Genomic DNA, 17961 nt, shown 5'->3' on the forward strand with positions numbered 1-17961 from the left:
AACCCACTCCTGTAAAGGTAACAACACGAACCAGCTCCAGCTGGTTCCACTTCCCAGAGGTCTGTCCCACGTGCTTGTGGGATCTGGTTTGAATGTGGCTTGAAAGGTGCCTGTTGCCCTCTGGACCTGCAGCTTGCCCCCCGTGTTCTGAAGAGTTCCTGACCTCAGTTCCACCTCAACAGTCACACAACATGAAATAAGGTTGCAGTAGTCCAGGTAGCACATGACAGCCAAGTCAAGCAGGATGGCCCTTCCTGACCTGAGGGAGACAGCAAACCAGGCCCAGCCCTGTCTGCCAGGTGCTGGCAGCATCACTTGCACTGCTCCTGCTCCCTGCACTCCTCCATGTCCACGTCCGAGTCGAAGAGGGAGTGCCCTGTGTAGTCTGTGTCGGGGGTCTGGGAGATGCTGTTCCCTTCCTCGTCAAAGGTTTCTGTCCTTGAGTAGAAACTGAAGTCCAGCAGAGGGGAGTAGGTCTTGCTGGCCTCACTGCTCTCCTCAGACTCATACAGGGTGTTGTCGTCCTCGTGGTGCCACTCTGGCCAGAATTTCCTCCTGATCCTCTCGCAGTACATGGCCAAGTTAATCAGCTCCCCTGCAAGACAGCACACAGCTCCCGTCAGCGCCCCAGCCAGCACCACTGACTCACCTGCTGCTGCAGGGGCCTCAGCCCTGCCTCACACAGGCTGTGCAGCCTCCGTCCGGAGAGGACTCACGAGCCCAGCACCTTCCCAGCCCTCTGTGACCTCTGTGTAACTCACAACCTGCCCTGTTCGCCCGCACACAAGGAGGCTCCGGATGGATCCCAAGGGCAAACCTGCAGGCAGGCATGGGGACGAGATGCCAGCAGGGTCAGCTTCTCCCTGTGGAGCTCTGCAGAGAGCTGCCCTGCAGAGGCTGAGCTGCTGCCACAGACGCACAGCAGCCTGGGGCTCTGCACCACCAGATGGCAACGTTGTCTGCGGCTCACCCGCGCCGCAGCCTGCTCCTGCTCCCCCTCCTGCGCCTCCAGCTCCTACACTGCTCATGCAAAGGGCTGCAAAGACCTTCAGATGCCTACAGCACCCTCCCCAGTTACAAAGGAAGGAGTGTGGACAGCAGAGCTAGTTTCCAGCTGGTGCCGGAGCAGAGTGACTCCAAAGCCAGGCTGGACTCTCTCCTTGCCCAGCATCTGAGTAACAGCAAAGGCTCTCATTTCAGTGGCACAACAGCAGCTCCATCCTCAGACTGCTCGGCTCTGCAGAGCTTGGCTTGTGGCCCTGCTCTGCTTCTGAGGCCTTCCTCAGCACTCCCTCTCACAGTCATTCCTTGCTGTGTCCAATGGGAAAAGCTCAAGTGCAGGAGCGGAAGCAAGTCCCATGCACAACAGTAAAAACACACAAGAGAAAGCAAGATCAGAGGATGCAAAAGCTAGAGCAAAGGCAAGAGCAGCCTGCAATGCAGCTGCAATGCTGCTGCAGACTCCAGTCTCCTCACAAGCTGCTCCAGGCTTCAGCATGGCAAAGGATTGCCACCAGCGATCGCTTCAGCTCTTACCTTTGATCAGCCTCTCCGGTCGAGTTCCTGGCAGCGTCCACATTGCCTGTGCCAGGTGCCCAAAGACAGTGGCATCAACAGTGGAAACAGTTGGTCCCATGATGTACTTCTTGTCCCCTGTGAACACAGCAGCATTTCTCAAGTGGGTGCCACTTCTCCCTCAGAGCACCCATAAGTGCTCCAGGTGACACCCGGGGCAGAGCTCTTGTTACTGAGATCACTCAGCTCCAGGGCTCACTGGTTCAGAGACAGAGATCTGATGCTGAACACAGCTCGAAAGCTGCTGCCAGGGTTCAGCAGGTGAAAGCCATTACTGCAGCTTCTCCTCTGCTCACCATTTCTGCACCTAGGTCAGCTGCAGAGCCAGCACTGGCCAGGCCTCCTCCTGCCCCCCAGCCAGCAGCACACACAGCACTGGTTCTGCTGCAGCTCAGCATCCCTGCAGCCAGCAGCTGCCTGGGAGCACCATCTTAGGTGCAGGCCCCAGACTGGTCAGGGATGGCTCAAAGTCAGGCAGGCCCTTTCTGGAAGCACCTGGGCACCCTGCAGCTCTCTGATCACACATGCCAAGGAAGCTGTGCCCACAGCTTTCCTCTCCCACCACCACTGCATCAGTCAGGGTGGCAAGGACTGCCCAGAAACCAACACCTGCTCCAGGAGAGACACAGGCAGGAGTCAGCAGCTCCTCTAACACACCACAGGGGGATGTCTCCATCCCCACGCCCTGGTTTCCACCTGGCGGGGACCAAGCAGAGGTGTCAGGCACACAGCAGCTGCCTGGGGCTGGGCTGGGTCAGGAGACACATCTTGGCTCCACACCACTATTCTCCTTACCTGTCTGGACACCCCAATGCCATCATGGTCTTAAGTGACCACCACAGCACACAGAGGGAAGGAAATCCCATTTCAGAGGCACTGTTGCAAAGAACCATCAGCATAAACTTCCTTCCTCACCAGAGGCACAAGGTCTGGAGCCAAGGCCACGCAGAGGGCAGGCAGGTGAGCTGTGTGCACTGAAGAGGTCAGCTTATGGCTGCACTGTCCCTGCCCCTGCCTGGAGTCCTGTAAGCTCTGTGAGATGTGGTCTGTAACTGAATTCTCCCAATCCAGTTATGCCTTCTCCCCAGGACACTGCTGCCCAGCAGAAGCTGCCTGTAGCTCAGCAGCTCATTAGGGTTATTGAGTGAGCACAAAGGAAGTGCTCACCCAGGAAACGCAGCCAGCTGCAGAGCCTGCAAGCGTGGCACTGGGTGGCAGCAGCAGCATGGGCTCAACCACTGCCAACCTGAGGTTATGTAGGTGCTGGAGCTGCCAGGAAGCCCTTGCAGTCCAGTTCACACAGGCACAGGATGGGCTGGCTTGGAAAAGCCCTCTAAGGTCATCCAGTCCAACCACCAACCCAACACTGCCACGGCCACTAAACCGTGGCCCCAAGTGCCATGGCCACAGGTCCCTTGAACACCTCCAGGGATGGGGACTTCACCAGCTGCTGTGGCCAGCAGGGTGCCAGCAGAGGACACACACAGCTTGCTGCACCTTACCCAGGAGGCCTGCTAGAGTCCTCATGTCCTTCTCCATCAGGGTGTACATCTCCTCCTCCGAGAAGCGCCCGATGCCGTGCCCATACATCTCCCGCTTCACGATGCCCTTGGTCAGGTGGCAGAGGATCCACTTCAGCAAGTCACTGAAGGGGCCAAACAGTGAAACCATCTTCTGTGTCTCGTGAAGGTTTTCCACCCATTGGCAGTAAGCCAAAGTCCTAGAAAGACGTGAAAAGAAGTTAAAGTGGTGTCCCAGCATCAGCAGCCTGCAGGGGCTCGCACAGACCACAGGCACAGAACAGAAGGGGTTGGAAGGGACCTCTGGAGATCATCCAGCCCAGACCCTTGCTGGGGCAGGGTCACCTAGAGAAGGTACACAGGAACTCACCCAGGTGGGCTGGGAATGTCTCCAGAGATGGAGACTCCACCACCTCTCAGGGCAGCCTGTCCCAGGGCTCCATCACCCTTCAATTACAGAAGCTCCTCCTCATGTTCAGAAGCAACTTCTGAGGATCAGCTTTGTGCCTGTCACAGCACTTCCAAAGCTGCCTGCACAAGCTCTTAGGTCACTGCTCTGCTCCAGGTCTCTGCCAAGGTTCCTTGGGCTGTGCTGTTAACACATGTACCTTCTGCAGCCCTCTGCTCAGGCTGGGGGATTATCGACGCTGCAAGAGGTTTGCAGAGGGCAGCAGTGGAGCACTCTGCATCGCCTGCTGCGGCACAGCTCAGGGTGCCTGTGCAGGCTGACATCAGGACCTGGCATTTTGGGAGGCATTAACACTGCACATCTGCACACAGAGCATCAATAAAGCAATGGTGTGGGGAAGAGCAGAGCTGCAGGGGTGGAGCAGGTCTGGAGGCTAAATGTAGCAGCAGCTCTGGTCTCGATGCACAAATCAGGAGCCGAAGACAGTGACTCACCAGCAGGGCCTGATCATCCCCAGCCTGCCTGCAGAGCAGGGCGAGGGCAGGTGGCACAGGGATGCCAGCTGGGGATGGTTTCCCTCATCTGAACCCAAGCAAACTGGAATTTCCTGACACACAAAAGGGTCTGAACAAACTCATTCCAGAGCCAGTTGCAGAAACCCCACAGGCTGTGTGACTTGCTAGACCAGCTGTGGCCTTTCAGCCACCAGTGGCGTCCAAACCTTGGCACTGTTAACAGCAAGAGACACAGAAAGGGTTGGTCTGGAAGGGACCTTGAGGATCATCCAGTGCCAACCTCTTGCCATGGGCAGGGACACCTCCCAGCAGCACAGGTTGCTCAAGGCCTCAGCCAGCCTGGCCTTGGAGACCTGCAGGGAGGTGTTCACTCTGACAGCTGGCAGGGACTGGTTACACATCTCTAGATTTAACCACACTTTATCTCTCATGCAGGGCAGGTCTGAACCCCACCCCAGGTCAGCTCCATCTGGATCCCCACACCATGCTTTGCTTGTGCTCCAAGCACTCACCCTGTGGCATGTTTCACATTTGAAAAATAAAGCAACAGCTGGGTCCATCCTGTCCATACCCCTCAGGCTGTGCTCAGCAGCACAGCTAAAGCATCCGAGGGCTTAGCTTGCTCAAGCTGCACACCTGAGGCTTTAGGTTCTCACCAAGCACAGTTGTGTCACCACCCTGAGATCAAAGAGCCACAAAGCACCTCCCAGGCACTGCCACCCTCCAGGAACCAGAAGTTGCCCAGCCTGAGTGCCAGCAGTGGCCCTCAGCACAGTGTGCCAGCACCAGAAGGACCTGAGAATCAGATGTCCTCAGCCCAGCTGACACAGAGGGCTGGTCCCACAAACTTCAGGTGTCCCCTGCATGCCCTCCTAGTTTCTGAGTGGCCACAGATCACTGCAAGCAGTGGAGGTGACCCAGGACAAGCCTCCGGCAGATGACAGAAGTCTACACTGGATCCGGGACCTAGGGCCTGAACCTTCTCTCCCTACACTTAGATCTGCAAGCTCCTTCCCTTCTGATCATGCACACACAGCAAAACCCTAGCAGGGAAGAACTTCTCCAGGGACAGGAGCTCCAGTACCAGCTCCAACCCACCCTGCCCATCTCAAGAGACAAGCTCTAACCCCAGCACCAAAGCAGGCAGTCACTTGCTGGCCCCTGCCAGGCATCACAGCCTGGGGCAGAGGTGCCCTGCACTGCTCTCAACTCCAGCCAGAGCAGCAACTTCTTCCTGCAAGAGGCACTAACTGGTGAAGGAATTAACTCAGCAAAGGCAAAACCCTTCAGGAGGAGATGCTGAGCACCCAGCAGGATCAGCCCCACCCAGAGGGAGCACACCACAGGATGCTCTTCACTGCTCTGTTCAATAAATGCACTCCACCATTACTTATTCATGCTGCCACCACTCTGCAGGCTGCTGGCAGTGGGCAGGCTGCAGCACTCTGTGTGTCTGCTGTGGAGGCCTCCTTTCATCCACCTCCAGCTGCAGAAAGGCCACCACTGGGACAAGGTGTTCAGGAAACCTGGGGACAAGGGTCCGTGGCCACCCTGCTCTGAGGTGGGAGCTGGGACTCCCTGCCCTCTGGGGCTTTTCCAACCCAGACAATTCCACAGTTCTGTGGCATTCCTGAGCACAGCATGGACAAAGCCCAAGCTTCTGGTGGGAAGTGCAGGGCCAAAGGACATGAAGGCACAGCCACAGGCACGAGCTGCAGCCTGACTGCACCTTGGTGTAACCGAGGGACGGTCGAGGCTGTTACCCAGGAGGAGCTGCAGTGGCACAGCTGTGATGCCTCAGAGGCTCTGCCCAGCATGGTGCAACCTCACCATGCCTCTGGCACAGCCACCCAGCAGGGACTGCAGTGAGACTCAGAGACAGACAGGGACACTGTGTGCTGCAGGGGCAGGGCAGCAGGGACACACTGCCAGGCATGCCCAGCTCTGCCCACACACTCCAAATGCCTCCTCCCTGCTCAGTGTCTGAATTCACAGGACCTGTCCCCCGTGCAGCAGGGTGAAGAGAGGTGTGGAATGAATGCTTGGGCATCCGAGCCTCCTGCAAGAGGAAAGAGGCACCCAGAGGCAGGCAGGGGAGCAGCAGGCAGCAGCAGCTCACCAGTAGAAGTGCTCCTCCACCATTTTGGTCACAGCCCTGGACACAGCTCTTTCATGAGGACCAAGGTGCTTGTTGAGATTCACCCCAAGCTTCTCTTCCAAGAAGTCAATAATGAACTCAGTGCCAGACACTTTCTTGTGGTTGTATTCAATCCAAGGCATTTTCCCTTGAGGGGAAAGTTTTCCATCAAAATAGTTCTAAGGACAAAAAGAAAAAGCAAGCAGATGAGCATGCAGACAACAGAGGCCCTGCAGCCCTGCCTCAACCACAGCAAAGCCTTCCCAGGCTGCTTCTGTGTCGTTAAGGGCAATATTACAGCTCACAGTGCACTTAAACTGGACCACAGCCTGCAAAGCAACACCACCAGGTGCTCCCCAGAGCCTCATCCCTAGGGGAAGGCACAAGGAGGGCACTTCTGGGGTAATTTTCTAGTACCCAAATGGCTCTGGCAGGAGCTGTGCACCAAAGTCCTTCTGCTCCAAAGCCACACTCAAACTTCAGCATCTGGCAGGTTCTGTAAAGCTGAACAAGGGAAATGCATCCCACGGAAGGGAGATGCCCTGTCTCAATGCTCTGAAAGCTGCTCTGAGCTCCATTAGACCTCAGGATAAGGAGCACTGAACTCAGCTTTTAAAGGCTTAAATCAAATGTGCTATTGAGGCTTCCTCTCACTTTGGATGCCAAAGGACTGTAACTGCATCTGAGCTGAAGGAGCAGCAACCACAAATGTGTAAACCCCCAAAGGCTGTAGGATGATTTGGGGCTTGGGCTCTTCTCCCTAGAAACAAGACAGGGCCAGAGGAAATGGCCTCAAGTTGCCCCAGGGGAGGTCTCGGTTCTTCCTGAAAGGGTTCTCAAAGCCTGGGGCAGACTACCCAGGGAGGGGCTGCATGCCCAGCCCTGGAGGTGTTTCCAAGAGGCAGAGCTGTGGTGCTGAGCGCCATGGCTTAGCCCCAGCCTTGGCAAAGCCAGAGGATGGTTGGGCTGGATGCTCTGGAAGGGCTTTTGCAGCCCAAACGATTCCATGCCTCTGTGATCACTTTCCCTCTGTAAAGCACTGGGCAGAGATCATCCTCCCCAGCACCTGCTGACCTGGACCCATGTTGTGTGCAACTGTCCCACAGCTCAGCCTCTGAGGCAAAGTAAGATCCCAAATTTACACCACTTGGGGTGAGGAGGAAGGGGAAAACAAAAGAGCAAGAGCAAAGGCTGTGTTCTCTACCCAGGATCCTGCTGCACTTACCAGCACTGCTGCAGCATCTCAAAGGCACTCAGTGCCTTCCATCAACAGAAGATGGAGTTCAATGCCGAGCAGAGCCTGCCTGCTGCAGCTTGCTGGCCCCACCACAGCACACAGCTCCTACCCGACTCGCAGGTCTGCCCCCCAGCTTCCAGCCCCTGAGCAGCCTGGGCTCCAGGCCCTGCAGGCAGGTGCCACACGGTGCACCCTGCCATAACGTCTGGCAGCAGCCCTGCCTGCCTGCGCTAGAGGGGAAGCAGGGCTGAAGGGAGGTGAAGCACAGCAAGGGAGAGCTCCTGGGAGAACCCCTCCAGGAACGAGAACCTGCAGCTGTCCAACCTGCATCTCTTTGGCACGGTGAAATTCCAAGGCCCAACAACGATGTGCTGCAGCCCTGAGGGCTTACTGACAGCACCCAAACTCCAGGCTGTGCTGCCACTTCAGCACTGCCAGTCAAGTCAGCTTCTATTGCTCCTTCAGCTTTGCTGCTCCAGCCCAGCGCCGCTCCAGACCATCCTTACCCCCAGTGCTGTCTCTGAAGGTCACACACCAAACTGAACGGCAGACATGAAGGTACCCACAGCCAGCAGCTGCAGGTGCAGGCTTACCCCTTCCCTGGGGGAGGAGAGACAGGAGGCCTCCTTTGCCTTTGCACACAGCTACAGCAAGCGGCAACGCGAAGGGAAAGCACCCAGGAGGGAAAGTGCTCCGTGTACCTGGTAGGGTAAATCAGCCATCCTCAGGTAGGTCTCCATCTTCAGGCAGAACGGAGATAAACTGGGAACACCGTTGGTAGGCCTTGAGAACTGATGCAGTATGATGGCATCTTTGGAATCCAGCTCTTCCTCTTTCCTGTCAGAACCAAGAGGGAATTAAACCAACGGGAAAAAACAGGACGAAGAAAGGCTGAACAAGTGCAGGCTGCATCAGAGAGCGGAACACAGAGGCTGAGGCCACACACACCTCCGCCCGTAACACGGCTGCAGGATTTCCACTCACGGGACCCGCAGCCAAGCAAGAAGCCGCTGGAGACAGCAGGGAGTGAGCAGAGCCTGGGAGCGACCGGGAGCGGGCAGAGCCGCGGCCGCCACGGCTCCGGTGCAGCGAGGAGCGGGCAGGGCCCTCCGCACCGCAGCAGCACCAGGGCTGCCAGACCCCGCGGCCACCTGTGGTCACCTGTGGAGAGGGAAGCGCAGGGCACCTCTGCAGGGCACCTCTGCAGGAGAGGGCGACCAAAGGGAGCCCCCACACGCACAAACAGGTAACGCAGGCAGATCAATGGAAGGCAAACCGAGCGAAGCCAAGGCGCAGCCGCGCAGCCAGCCCGCAGCGCCCTCTCCCCGCCGGGCAGCGCCCGGCCCCGCCGCAGGCCCCCCGCCACCGCCGCCGCCGCCGCCGCCGCCGCCGCAGCCGGGCGGAGCTGCCCTGCCGCCGCCTCACCGTATGGCCAGCAGCTCGTGGAGCAGGTAGGCGGCGGCGGCCAGCAGCGCTCCGCCGGTCAGGTACAGAGTCTTCTTCCACCAGGAGTCGGAGCCCAGCGCCGCCATGGTGCCGCCCCCGCCCGCCAGCGGGAAGGCGACGATCTCGCCCCCATAGAGCGCGGGCGGCGGCTCCTCGGGCCCCGCGCCCCAGCCCAGCGGCAGGCTGCGGTTGCGGCTCAGGTCCGCCACGCAGGAGCGCGGTGCGGCCAGGCCCACCCCCCACAGCATGCTGGGCCCGGGACCCGCATCCCCCAGCGAGCCCCCACCTGCCCTGCCCTGCCCTGCCCTGCCCAGCCGCGGCGCCGGCGGGGAGGGCCGCGCTGGGCGGCTCCGCCGGCTCCTTCGGCAGTGCCTGCGCGGCTGCGCGGGGCGGTGGGGAGGGAGGAGAGGAGCGAAGGGATGGGGAGGGCTGGGCGTGCGGCTGGGGAGGCAGCCGCGTCCCGCCCGTGGCTCCGCGGCGAGACGGCTGCGGAGCGCAGGGGGCAGAGCCGCACCGGTGACCGCTGCCGGCTCCGGGGGCAGGGCCGCGCCGGTGACCGCTGCCGGCTCCGGGGGCAGGGCCGCGCCGGTGACCGCTGCCGGCTCCGGGGGCTCTGCCGGGGAGCCAGCCGCGGGGAGACATCCAGGAGCCGCTGCCCCTTGGCAGACGAACGCAGGCCTCGTGTTTTATCGCGGGGAGGCGGCTGGATCCCCGGCCCTGGGGATGTTCAGTAGAGGTAGTTCAAACGCCCAGCTAAGCCCCCCCGGTGCAATTTGCGGCCGTTTCCTCTCATCCTGTCACTTGGACATTAATTTCTTCCCCTGAAAGGGTTCTCAGGGCCTGGCACAGGCTACCCAGGGAGATGGCAGCATCCCCACCCCTGGAGGTGTCTCAGGGAGCAGAAATGTGGTGCTGAGGGCCATGGTTTAGCTCCAGCCTTGGCAGCTCCAACCAGCATGGTTGGACTGGATGAGCTGAAAGGTCTTTCCTAAGCCAAGCCGCCACCCCCGAGCACAGCTCTGCGCTTCCACCTGTGCCCACCCCTGACATCCCACGGCAGTTCTTCCATCCCCTGCTGGGGAGGTGGCTGAGGACACCTCCACGTGCAGAAGGGGAAGGTTTCAAGGCAGAGCCCTCAGCCCACACAGCACCAAGAGTTTACTGGCACCGAGGGGCCCAACACGGGGTGCCCTGTGCCAGTGTGAGCTGCTCTGTTACACCATCACGGGCAACAGAGGCGACCTGCTTCTTCACACCAGTGTCTGCTGGGGGACAGAAGGGGGTCTATGGCCAGGGAGGAATATGTAGATGCTTCACTTCACAGCGTGGGACAAGTTAGGAGGACAGTAAGGAAGAGAGCCCAGAAGGGAGCTGTGGAGCTCAGATCCCCCTGCCAGCAGCGGCCAGTTCTGCACTTAGCTGTGTGCCATGGGTGAGAGCCACACTCTGCCCACTGCTGGCACTCACCAGGGAGGCTGCCGTGCTCTGACACTGCCTGCTGCTGGCTCCTTGCAGCGTTCTGAGCTCCTCCATGAGTATCCAGTAACCGCAGCCACAGCACAAGCTCCTCGGGTTCCATACCCAGCATGGACTTGGCACTGTGCCCCACTCAGGAATCGATGACATCAGAAGAGGTCCCAGGGACCCCAGAAATCTTTCACCAACAAACTGCACTCCTTTGCCCTCATCCTTAGGGGCTGCTGGCTGGGCACCTTCTCCACAGCTTTTGGGCCACTCTGCACTGAAGATGAGGAATTAAGGTAATGAAATAAGAGAGGCAGGTGAGAGCAGCAGCCCCTCCCTGCCACAGCTGATCGCTGGCAGCAGAGGCTTTGCTAAACTCTTGCAGCAGGTCACTGAAGAGACACAGAAGAAAAGTGCTTCCCCTCAGCTGCAGCACCTGCACATTTCAGGCTGAAGACCTGCTGCAAGTGGCAGACAGCCTGACAAATCTGGGCCGTCACAGCCTGGTAGCTGGGCACGGCTTTTGCCCCTGCCAGGGAAGCATTTGCAGTGTCACTGATAAGAAGGATCCTGTTACGGATGGGATCTAAGCTGCCGTGAGGGCACAGAAGGGTCCTGGACATCCAGGTCCCTGCTGCTGCCACTGCTTGACTTTCAGAGGCAGATGAGCTGTCCTAAAACCTGCCTTTGGAGCCAGTGCCCAGCACAGGTGGGAGTGACCTGTGATGGAGAGACAGCAGGAGGTAGCAAATCATTCACCTCCCAGTGCTGCCCCAGAGAAGGCAGAGGATAAGGGGAGAGAGAATAACAGGAGGTAGTAAGCAGGTTGCTCCAGTTCCCATCAATCTGAGCCTGCTTTCACAGAATCATGGAATGCTTTGGGTTGGAAAACCCCTTTCAGGTCATGCAGCCCAACCACTCCCTAGCTCACAAGCCAGCTGCTCTGGAAGGCAGCCTGAGCAGCTCAGCCTCCGGGGTTGTTTTAAGGTAGGCCATCTCACAGGGGTGAGGCTATTAATGGAACACTAATGGTCTTCAGAGGCCTTTTAAGCAGGACAAAAAGTAAAGGAAGGAGATATTGATTATACTGCTGGAGTGACTCTGTGAGGGAATAAAAGCACAACCAGATGCATGTCCAAGCTCTCAGTTCCTAATGCACCAAGAGGTGGCTGTGCAATTACTGCATGGCTGCATCAAGCCAGGGCAGTGGTTTTACAGCCCAAGTGAGATCTGGCTACAATCAAACATGACAGCATTTTATAAGCCCTGAAGAACCACAGAACAGAATCTCGAGGTGGGAGAAGCCCTCTAAGATCATCAAGTCACCCTTCAGCAGGATGTGCCAGTGCTAATGAAAGGCTGCTGTGAGCACAGGCTGTAAGAGCAGAATCTTGTCCCCTACCCTGGAGGCACAGGATGGGCTTTATCAGAGTCACCTCAAAATCATGGCACTGTCACTCACATTGTGGGTACTGCACAGCCTAAGCAGAATCAAAGGATTTGGGAAGGGCTGTCCTGGTTTGAGCTAGAACAGACTACCTCTGGGCAGGGACTCGACTTCCCGGCTCAGTGATGGCACTTTCTGCAGCACAAAGCTCTGCCTGTGCAGTGAAACTTCCTTGCAGCTTTGCTTTCTTTGGGCAGAGGGAGAGGAAGCAGCAGGCGCAGAGCCAGCTACCTGTGTGCTGAAGAGGCTCCTGGCAGCTGAGGCACTCTGGTCCAGGGCATGACTCTTCCACTGCACACTTGGCTGTAGAACTAGCAGGAGCCACCAGAAAGAAGCCGAGTAGTTAAAATCCCAAGGCATTTGTTTCTCACACATCACTGTGGGGTGCAACTTCTTCCACATTCCAGGGATTGCTCTAGGGAGCTCCAAGTTCTCCCAGCAGGACTGACAATGCCACTCCAGACAGGAGCTTCCTTCAAGCTACTGACAGGATCCAACAGCTGGAAAGTGACTCTGTGACAAAAGCATACACTCCAGGAAAGCTCTGCTCATCCCACTCCATAGAAAGCTCTGCCCATCCCACTCCATGGAAAGCTCTGCCCATCCCACTCCGTGGAAAGCTCTGCCCATCCCACTCCGTGGAAAGCTCTGCCCATCCCACTCCGTGGAAAGCTCTGCCCATCCCACTCCGTGGAAAGCTCTGCCCATCCCACCCCAGGAAAGCTCTGCCCATGTCACTCTCAAAGGCTCCCTGAGACAGTGGCATGGCTCTTACTGGGTTTTGTCTGAGACTGCCCTAAGCTCTCCGGCCCCGGGCAGCAGCAGCACTGTTAAGGTAAACAACACAGCCTGGAGTGACAGAAGGTTTATTGTGTCCACTGGGCACAGCCTTCCTGCCTGCTGCTGGGGGCAGTTCTGTCAGGCAGCAGCTCCAGCTGGGGGCTGTTGCAGCTCCTGCAGGCCCTCTCCTGGGCTGGGCTGGCCCCGGGCCTTGACGGCGTGCACGGCGTAGTTGATGCTCCTGCTGCCCACCCAGCTCCACGACCCCCAGAGGGGGTTGTACAGCATCCCCTGCACAGCCTTCACTGCAAAGCCATCTAGGAGACAGAGAAGCCATGAAGCAGCAGGCAGCCTCTGCTGCAGCAAAGCCTGTCACAGCACAGGTTGGGTGGGAGCAGCCCTTCCAGAGCAGCCAGCCCAACCGTTCCAGCTCTGGCAAGGCTGGGGCTAAGCCATGGCCCTCAGCACCACAGCTCTGCCCTGCACCTGCTTCTCCTTGGGCAGGGAGAGCACAAACAGCAGCACAGGAGCTGGGGCTGCCCATGCCCCTCACAGCATCACTGCACAGTGCCAGGAAAAGGCCTTGCCAGGGGAAGAGCTCAACCCAGCCTTAAGCTTCTCTACAGTGAGCGAGAGCCCAGCGAATGGCAGGGGTGTAAAACACCTGCAGGGCAGTGGGCACTGTGCTGTTTCCAAAGCAATCACACCAGGACAAGTGGATTATTTCACAGCATCAGAACCACTCAGCTCCTCAAGAGCTCAGCAATTGCTGCTAGGTCTCATTTCCATGTTTCTGAAGACCTCTTCTAGTAACACAGTGTGAGCAAGGAACTTGGAACAGCAGCCCAGAGCACAAACACCTCCTCCCAGGGGAAGATGGCAAGGATGTGGTGGCAGCTCTAGATCCTTATTCCCACAAACCTGACCTAGAGCACCCAAACCACTCCACAGAGTCTATTCTGTCTCCAGGACAGGGGAGGAAACCATGACATCTTCAGTGAGCTTCTCACCCAGAGGCAGCTGTAGCAGTGGTTCTGAGTGCTCTCTGCATCCTCAGGACTCCACTGGGTTTGTTTTATGCCAAATCCAGTAAGCAGCTGTGTCTTGGGACCAGAAGTGACTCTCAGTATGTGTGACTGGACCCTCACACTGCAAAAGCTGTTTCCTGCTGCTGGCTCCCACCCCTCCCAGCTCTGCAGGGACCATTTGGAGACCTCTCTGCCTTCCCACCACCTGGCCTGGAACTTACTTGATTCCAGGAGGTGCTCCAGCTGTTCAGGGGGAACAAACTTCTCCCACTCATGTGTCCCACTTGGTACAATGCCCAGAAGTTTTTCTGCAACCACAATGCCCAGCAGATAGGACAACTGGGTTTTGTTGATTGTAGTGATAAATAAAGAGCCTCCAGGCTAGTTAAGAGACAAAAAATGTTCAATTAAAAGAGTAATTCATTTTTGCATTGAAGGACAGAATTTGCCTATTTCCAAGTCTCCATGCTACAGGAGCAAGAACTATTCCACCCCAGAACACAACTGTGAGTCTTTAGAAGCAAGCCAGGAGCACATCTGATGCTAGAGCTGAAATCCTGTGGGTCAGAAGCATCCTTACAGCCAGTTCTGATGCAGCCTGACCCACAGCCATCCCTTCTCTCACCTGGGTGGCATCAGGTGGAACCAGACATCTTCAGCAGGTCTTGGTGCAAAGCAACTCTGCACTGGCAGGCAATGCCATGGCCACTGTGTAGGGCAGGGCTGGGAAAGGCACTGCCTCTAACTGGAATTACTGAGCTTGGGGATTGCTGCTTGCAGCAGAGAATGGAAGAAAGCTCTAGAGCAGACTTCCAGGTGGAGGAATGGCTGCAGGTGTGGATGTTTTCACCTTCCTTGGGAACAAAGGGGAGAAACATTCCCAGTAAGGAAAGCAGAACTGCCTTACCTTTAACACCCGAGAGCAGCACTCGACAAACAAGCCGAGGTCAGCCACATGCTCCACTACTTCAGAAGCTACAATTACATCAAAGGTTTCCATAGACTCCTCCACAATCTCCTCCAGTGAGCTGGGCTTGTACTGTATTCTCTTGGCCAGGACTGGATCAAATGACTTGTGCTGATCTGCTGTCCTGATGTTGGCCTCCAGAGGATCAATTCCCGTAACCGAAGCTCCCAGTCTGCCTAAAGGCTAAGAATGCAGAGTGTCCTGAACACAATTCACTTAAAGGCATCTGGAACTTTGCAGTGGCACAGAACAAGACAAGGAATGCTGAGCCCCGACCTGGCAGGCTGAGTTAACCCTTCAGCAAAGAGATGTGGGGGAGGTGGCGCTGGAGCCTCCCAGGAAATGATGGGCAGGAATACTGAGAAGAAATTCTTCCGCAACCATTTTGCCACAGCAAAGATTTACTTCATTCCTGCCCCCTGACAGAGGGGAAACGAAGGGGGGAACTGAAGCCAGCAAAGAGAGAGGGCAAAGCAATGCTGGATTTCATTACTGGCACTGCTCTCCTCAGGCAGCTGTAATGGCAAAGCCTCATCGCCTTTTAATGGCTACTCAATACAGCAGCAGCTCTGGGGCCTGCTCACGGCTGACAGCTGAACGCTGATGCTCACTAGGATAGCACAGGCTTGGCTGTCACTCAAGTTTCTCCAGTGTCTCCTTACTCACAGGTGAGCACCTCAGCCATCACCTCTGCTGGCACTGGGGCAGGCTGCAGAACATGACCACATGTATGTTATTCCAGCCCGGCAGCCACCGCTGCTGCGGCTCCGGGAGGGCAGGCAGCGCCGCTGGGGACAGCCTGGGGGGACACCAGCTCTGCAACAGCACCAGGCTGGGCAGGAGCAGACCAGCACAGAGTCAGCACAGCTGAAAAGGCCTCCAAGAACTGCAGAGATCTTCCAGGAAGGCTGCAGAAGGACTTTTCCTGAGGGTGTCCAGAGACAGGACAAGGAGGAATGGTTGGAAGCTGAGGCAGAGCAGAGTTAGACTGCAGCTGAGGAGGAAGCTCTGCAGTACCAGGCTGGTGAGACTCTGGAATGTCTCACTGCCAACTCCCTCCTTTGCTGTGAGCCACCAGCACTGTGCTAACCAAACTCTGCACTCCAAGCCAGAAGGGTGAAGCTGCTCCTTGGAGGAGGAGAAATGAAGCAGTGTAACAGCAGAACAGCTCAGATACTTGGAGCCCCTTTCCCATGAGAAGACCAGAGCACAGCTTCTTACCTCGCTCAGCAGGCCACCACCACAGCCGACGTCCAGGACCTTCACTCCTGCAAGTGGACTGCCCAGATGATAACTGCTGCTCATGCTGAGCAGAGTATCCCTGAAAGGCAAGGGCTGGGATGAGGGCACACACACAAGGGTAGCTTTTAGGTTGGACCTCAGGGAAGGTTTAGATTGGACAGTGGAAGAAACTTCTTCCCTAAAAGGGTTCTCAAAGCCTGGAACAGGCTGCCCAGGAAGGTCTTTTAAAGAGGCCAATGATGTGGTGTGAGAGGTAAGGGCTCTAAGCTTGAGGGGGCAGATTGAAACTGGAGGAAGAAATTATTCCCAGTGAGGGTGAGGAGACATTGGCAGAGGTTGCCCAGGGAGGCTGTGGATGCCCCTTCCCTAGAGGTGTTCAAGGCCAGGCTGGATGAGGCCATGAGCAGCCTAGGCTGGTGGGAGGTGTCCCTGGGCCTGGCAGAGCTTTAAGGTCTCTTCCAACCCAAACCATTCTGTGACTATGGGTAGCCCCAGCCCTGGCAGTTAGAGACTGGCTGGACTGGATGAGCTCAAAGGGCTTTCCCAAGCCACTGATGATCCTATCAATGTCTCCTGCTGCCTGTGCTCAGGTAGAACCAGCACATGCATTAAACCTGCTCTGTCCTCAGAACCATACCTAATAAATGGCACTCTGAGGTCATTCATAGCATGAAGGGCAGAATATTCTCCCTCTTCATCCCACCACTTGTGGGCCAGCAGCTGGAACTTCTTCACTTCTGCAGAATCCACTGATGAGTGTGAAGTGCTGCAAAGCCTCCTTGCAGTTACCCTGCGTAACGAGAGCTGAACGTCACCAAACTCACAGCAGTGTTTGCTGCAGCGGGAGGAGGGGGAAGCACTTTCTGCGGCAGGAAGCAAAGCCAGAGCTGGGCGTCCTGTGCCTTTGGGCACCTGATGGGCGACACAGGCCCTGCACAACAGATGGCTGCAGACCTGCCACCTGCAGCTCGGCAGCGAACAACCCCTGCCAAGCCTCCGCACGCTGCTGAGACTCACGGCCAGCATCACCTGGCACAGCCAACCCAAATGCCAGAGCAGCCCATGGCGCTGGGCTCGCCGGCCTGGCTCGGGTGCCTACCTGCTGCCGTGGAGCCCAGCCGGAGGGGCAGGCACAGCACTGCTGCATCTCGGCTGCGTTCTCCTGCTGTGGCTCCGAGGGGAACCTCTCAGGCCCGTCCGGTCACCTGCAGAAGCAGAGACAGCAGCTGCATGGGGGCTGCTGCCAAGCTGCATGCCACCGGCTCACAGCACCGCAGACCCCCACCCACCCGGCCGGTGGGGACAGGCAGGCACTGCCCGGAGCAGCCGGCGGCCGAAGGTGGCGCTGGGGGGCATGCCGGGGCCCTTAGCGGGCTGGGGAAAGAACACCCTCCGTTAGGCCACCTCAGCTGCGGGAGGCAACCCGGGCCGGGACAGGCCCGCGGGGAGTCAGCCGGGACAGGGCCCGGGGCCCTCCCGCCGCGCCCTCCGTCCGCCTGCTCACCGCCCGCCGCCGCCAGCAGCGCGGCCCCGGCCCGCCGGCGCCCCAGGGCACGGATGGTGGCGGAGCCCAGGGCACGGCCAGCGCCGCCGCCCCACATCGCCGCCGCTCCGGCCCCGTCCGGCTCGGCTCCGCCGGCAGCGGCGGGCGTGCGGCAGCCGCAGGGGCTCGGCGCCGCTGCCGGTGCCTGGGAGCTTGGTTCCGGCCTTCGCGGGGCGCGGCGCTCGGCGGCGGTGCGGCCCTGCCGCGGGGTGCCGGTGCGGCCCTGCCGCGGGGTGCCGGTGCGGCCCTGCCGCGGGGTGCCGGTGCGGCCCTGCCGCGGGGTGCCGGTGCGGCCCTGCCGCGGGGTGCCGGTGCGGCCCTGCCGCGGGGTGCCGGTGCGGCCCTGCCGCCGGGTGCCGGTGCGGCCCTGCCGCCGGGTGCCGGTGCGGCCCTGCCGCCGGGTGCCGGTGCGGCCCTGCCGCCGGGTGCCGGTGCGGCCCTGCCGCGGGGTGCCGGTGCGGCCCTGCCGCCGGGTGCCGGTGCGGCCCTGCCGCCGGGTGCCGGTGAGGTTCGCACGGGAACGCAGCTGATGGAAACGAGGGAGACCTTCTGGGGCGCCGAGCCCTGGAGCAGGCTGCTGGAGAGCTTGGGGAGCCTCTCCCGGACAGATCCCAACCCGCCTGGGGTGTTCTGCGGGCCCGGCTCTGGCGA

The 17961-nt window shown here is 58.6% G+C and overlaps 2 protein-coding genes across 5 annotated transcripts; both read right to left on the reverse strand.

Moving 5' to 3' along the window:
- Nucleotides 1-226: 226 nt before the first annotated feature.
- On the reverse strand, nucleotides 227-9147 carry FAXC (failed axon connections homolog, metaxin like GST domain containing). Of its 2 annotated transcripts, none has more exons than XM_064170172.1 (6): nucleotides 9126-9147; nucleotides 8095-8230; nucleotides 6139-6335; nucleotides 3078-3295; nucleotides 1537-1653; nucleotides 227-595 (listed from the first exon to the last, which is right to left on the reverse strand). In XM_064170172.1, the coding sequence occupies exons 2-6, from the start codon at nucleotides 8131-8133 to the stop codon at nucleotides 312-314; spliced, it is 855 nt and encodes a 284-aa protein (XP_064026242.1). In that variant the 5' UTR covers nucleotides 8134-8230; nucleotides 9126-9147; the 3' UTR covers nucleotides 227-311. The 2 variants fall into 2 exon arrangements, with proteins under 2 accessions (XP_064026242.1, XP_064026241.1); XM_064170171.1 differs by lacking the exon at nucleotides 9126-9147 and adding an exon at nucleotides 8819-9117.
- A 1340-nt stretch (nucleotides 9148-10487) lies between these two features.
- On the reverse strand, nucleotides 10488-17462 carry COQ3 (coenzyme Q3, methyltransferase). Of its 3 annotated transcripts, none has more exons than XM_064170152.1 (7): nucleotides 17272-17462; nucleotides 16867-16972; nucleotides 16405-16557; nucleotides 15747-15846; nucleotides 14466-14708; nucleotides 13780-13866; nucleotides 10488-10580 (listed from the first exon to the last, which is right to left on the reverse strand). In XM_064170152.1, exons 1-7 carry the CDS (start codon nucleotides 17366-17368, stop codon nucleotides 10530-10532), a joined length of 837 nt encoding a protein of 278 aa, XP_064026222.1. In that variant the 5' UTR covers nucleotides 17369-17462; the 3' UTR covers nucleotides 10488-10529. The 3 variants fall into 3 exon arrangements, with proteins under 3 accessions (XP_064026222.1, XP_064026220.1, XP_064026221.1); XM_064170150.1 differs by lacking the exon at nucleotides 10488-10580 and adding an exon at nucleotides 12601-12847 and having other exon boundaries at nucleotides 13780-13939; XM_064170151.1 differs by lacking the exons at nucleotides 10488-10580; nucleotides 13780-13866 and adding an exon at nucleotides 13944-14412 and having other exon boundaries at nucleotides 14544-14708.
- Between the last annotated feature and the right edge of the window lie 499 nt (nucleotides 17463-17961).

This window comes from Pogoniulus pusillus, chromosome 33 (assembly GCF_015220805.1).
Source record: "Pogoniulus pusillus isolate bPogPus1 chromosome 33, bPogPus1.pri, whole genome shotgun sequence".
Classification (NCBI taxonomy): Eukaryota; Metazoa; Chordata; class Aves; order Piciformes; family Lybiidae; genus Pogoniulus; species Pogoniulus pusillus.

Excerpts from the sequence above, each read along its gene's own strand:
- FAXC (XM_064170171.1), bottom strand. The coding sequence starts at position 9,087 with ATGCTGTGGGGGGTGGGCCTGGCCGCACCGCGCTCCTGCGTGGCGGAC. Across the intron at positions 8,231-8,818 it reads CACGAGCTGCTGGCCATACG|GAAAGAGGAAGAGCTGGATT; the intron begins GTGAGGCGGCGG and ends TGGTTCTGACAG. Across the intron at positions 1,654-3,077 it reads GACTCTAGCAGGCCTCCTGG|GGGACAAGAAGTACATCATG; the intron begins GTAAGGTGCAGC and ends CTGTGTTCACAG.
- COQ3 (XM_064170150.1), bottom strand. The coding sequence starts at position 17,368 with ATGTGGGGCGGCGGCGCTGGCCGTGCCCTGGGCTCCGCCACCATCCGT. Across the intron at positions 16,558-16,866 it reads GCTGGGCTCCACGGCAGCAG|GGTAACTGCAAGGAGGCTTT; the intron begins GTAGGCACCCGA and ends CTCGTTACGCAG. Across the intron at positions 15,847-16,404 it reads CTCAGAGTGCCATTTATTAG|GGATACTCTGCTCAGCATGA; the intron begins GTATGGTTCTGA and ends CTTGCCTTTCAG.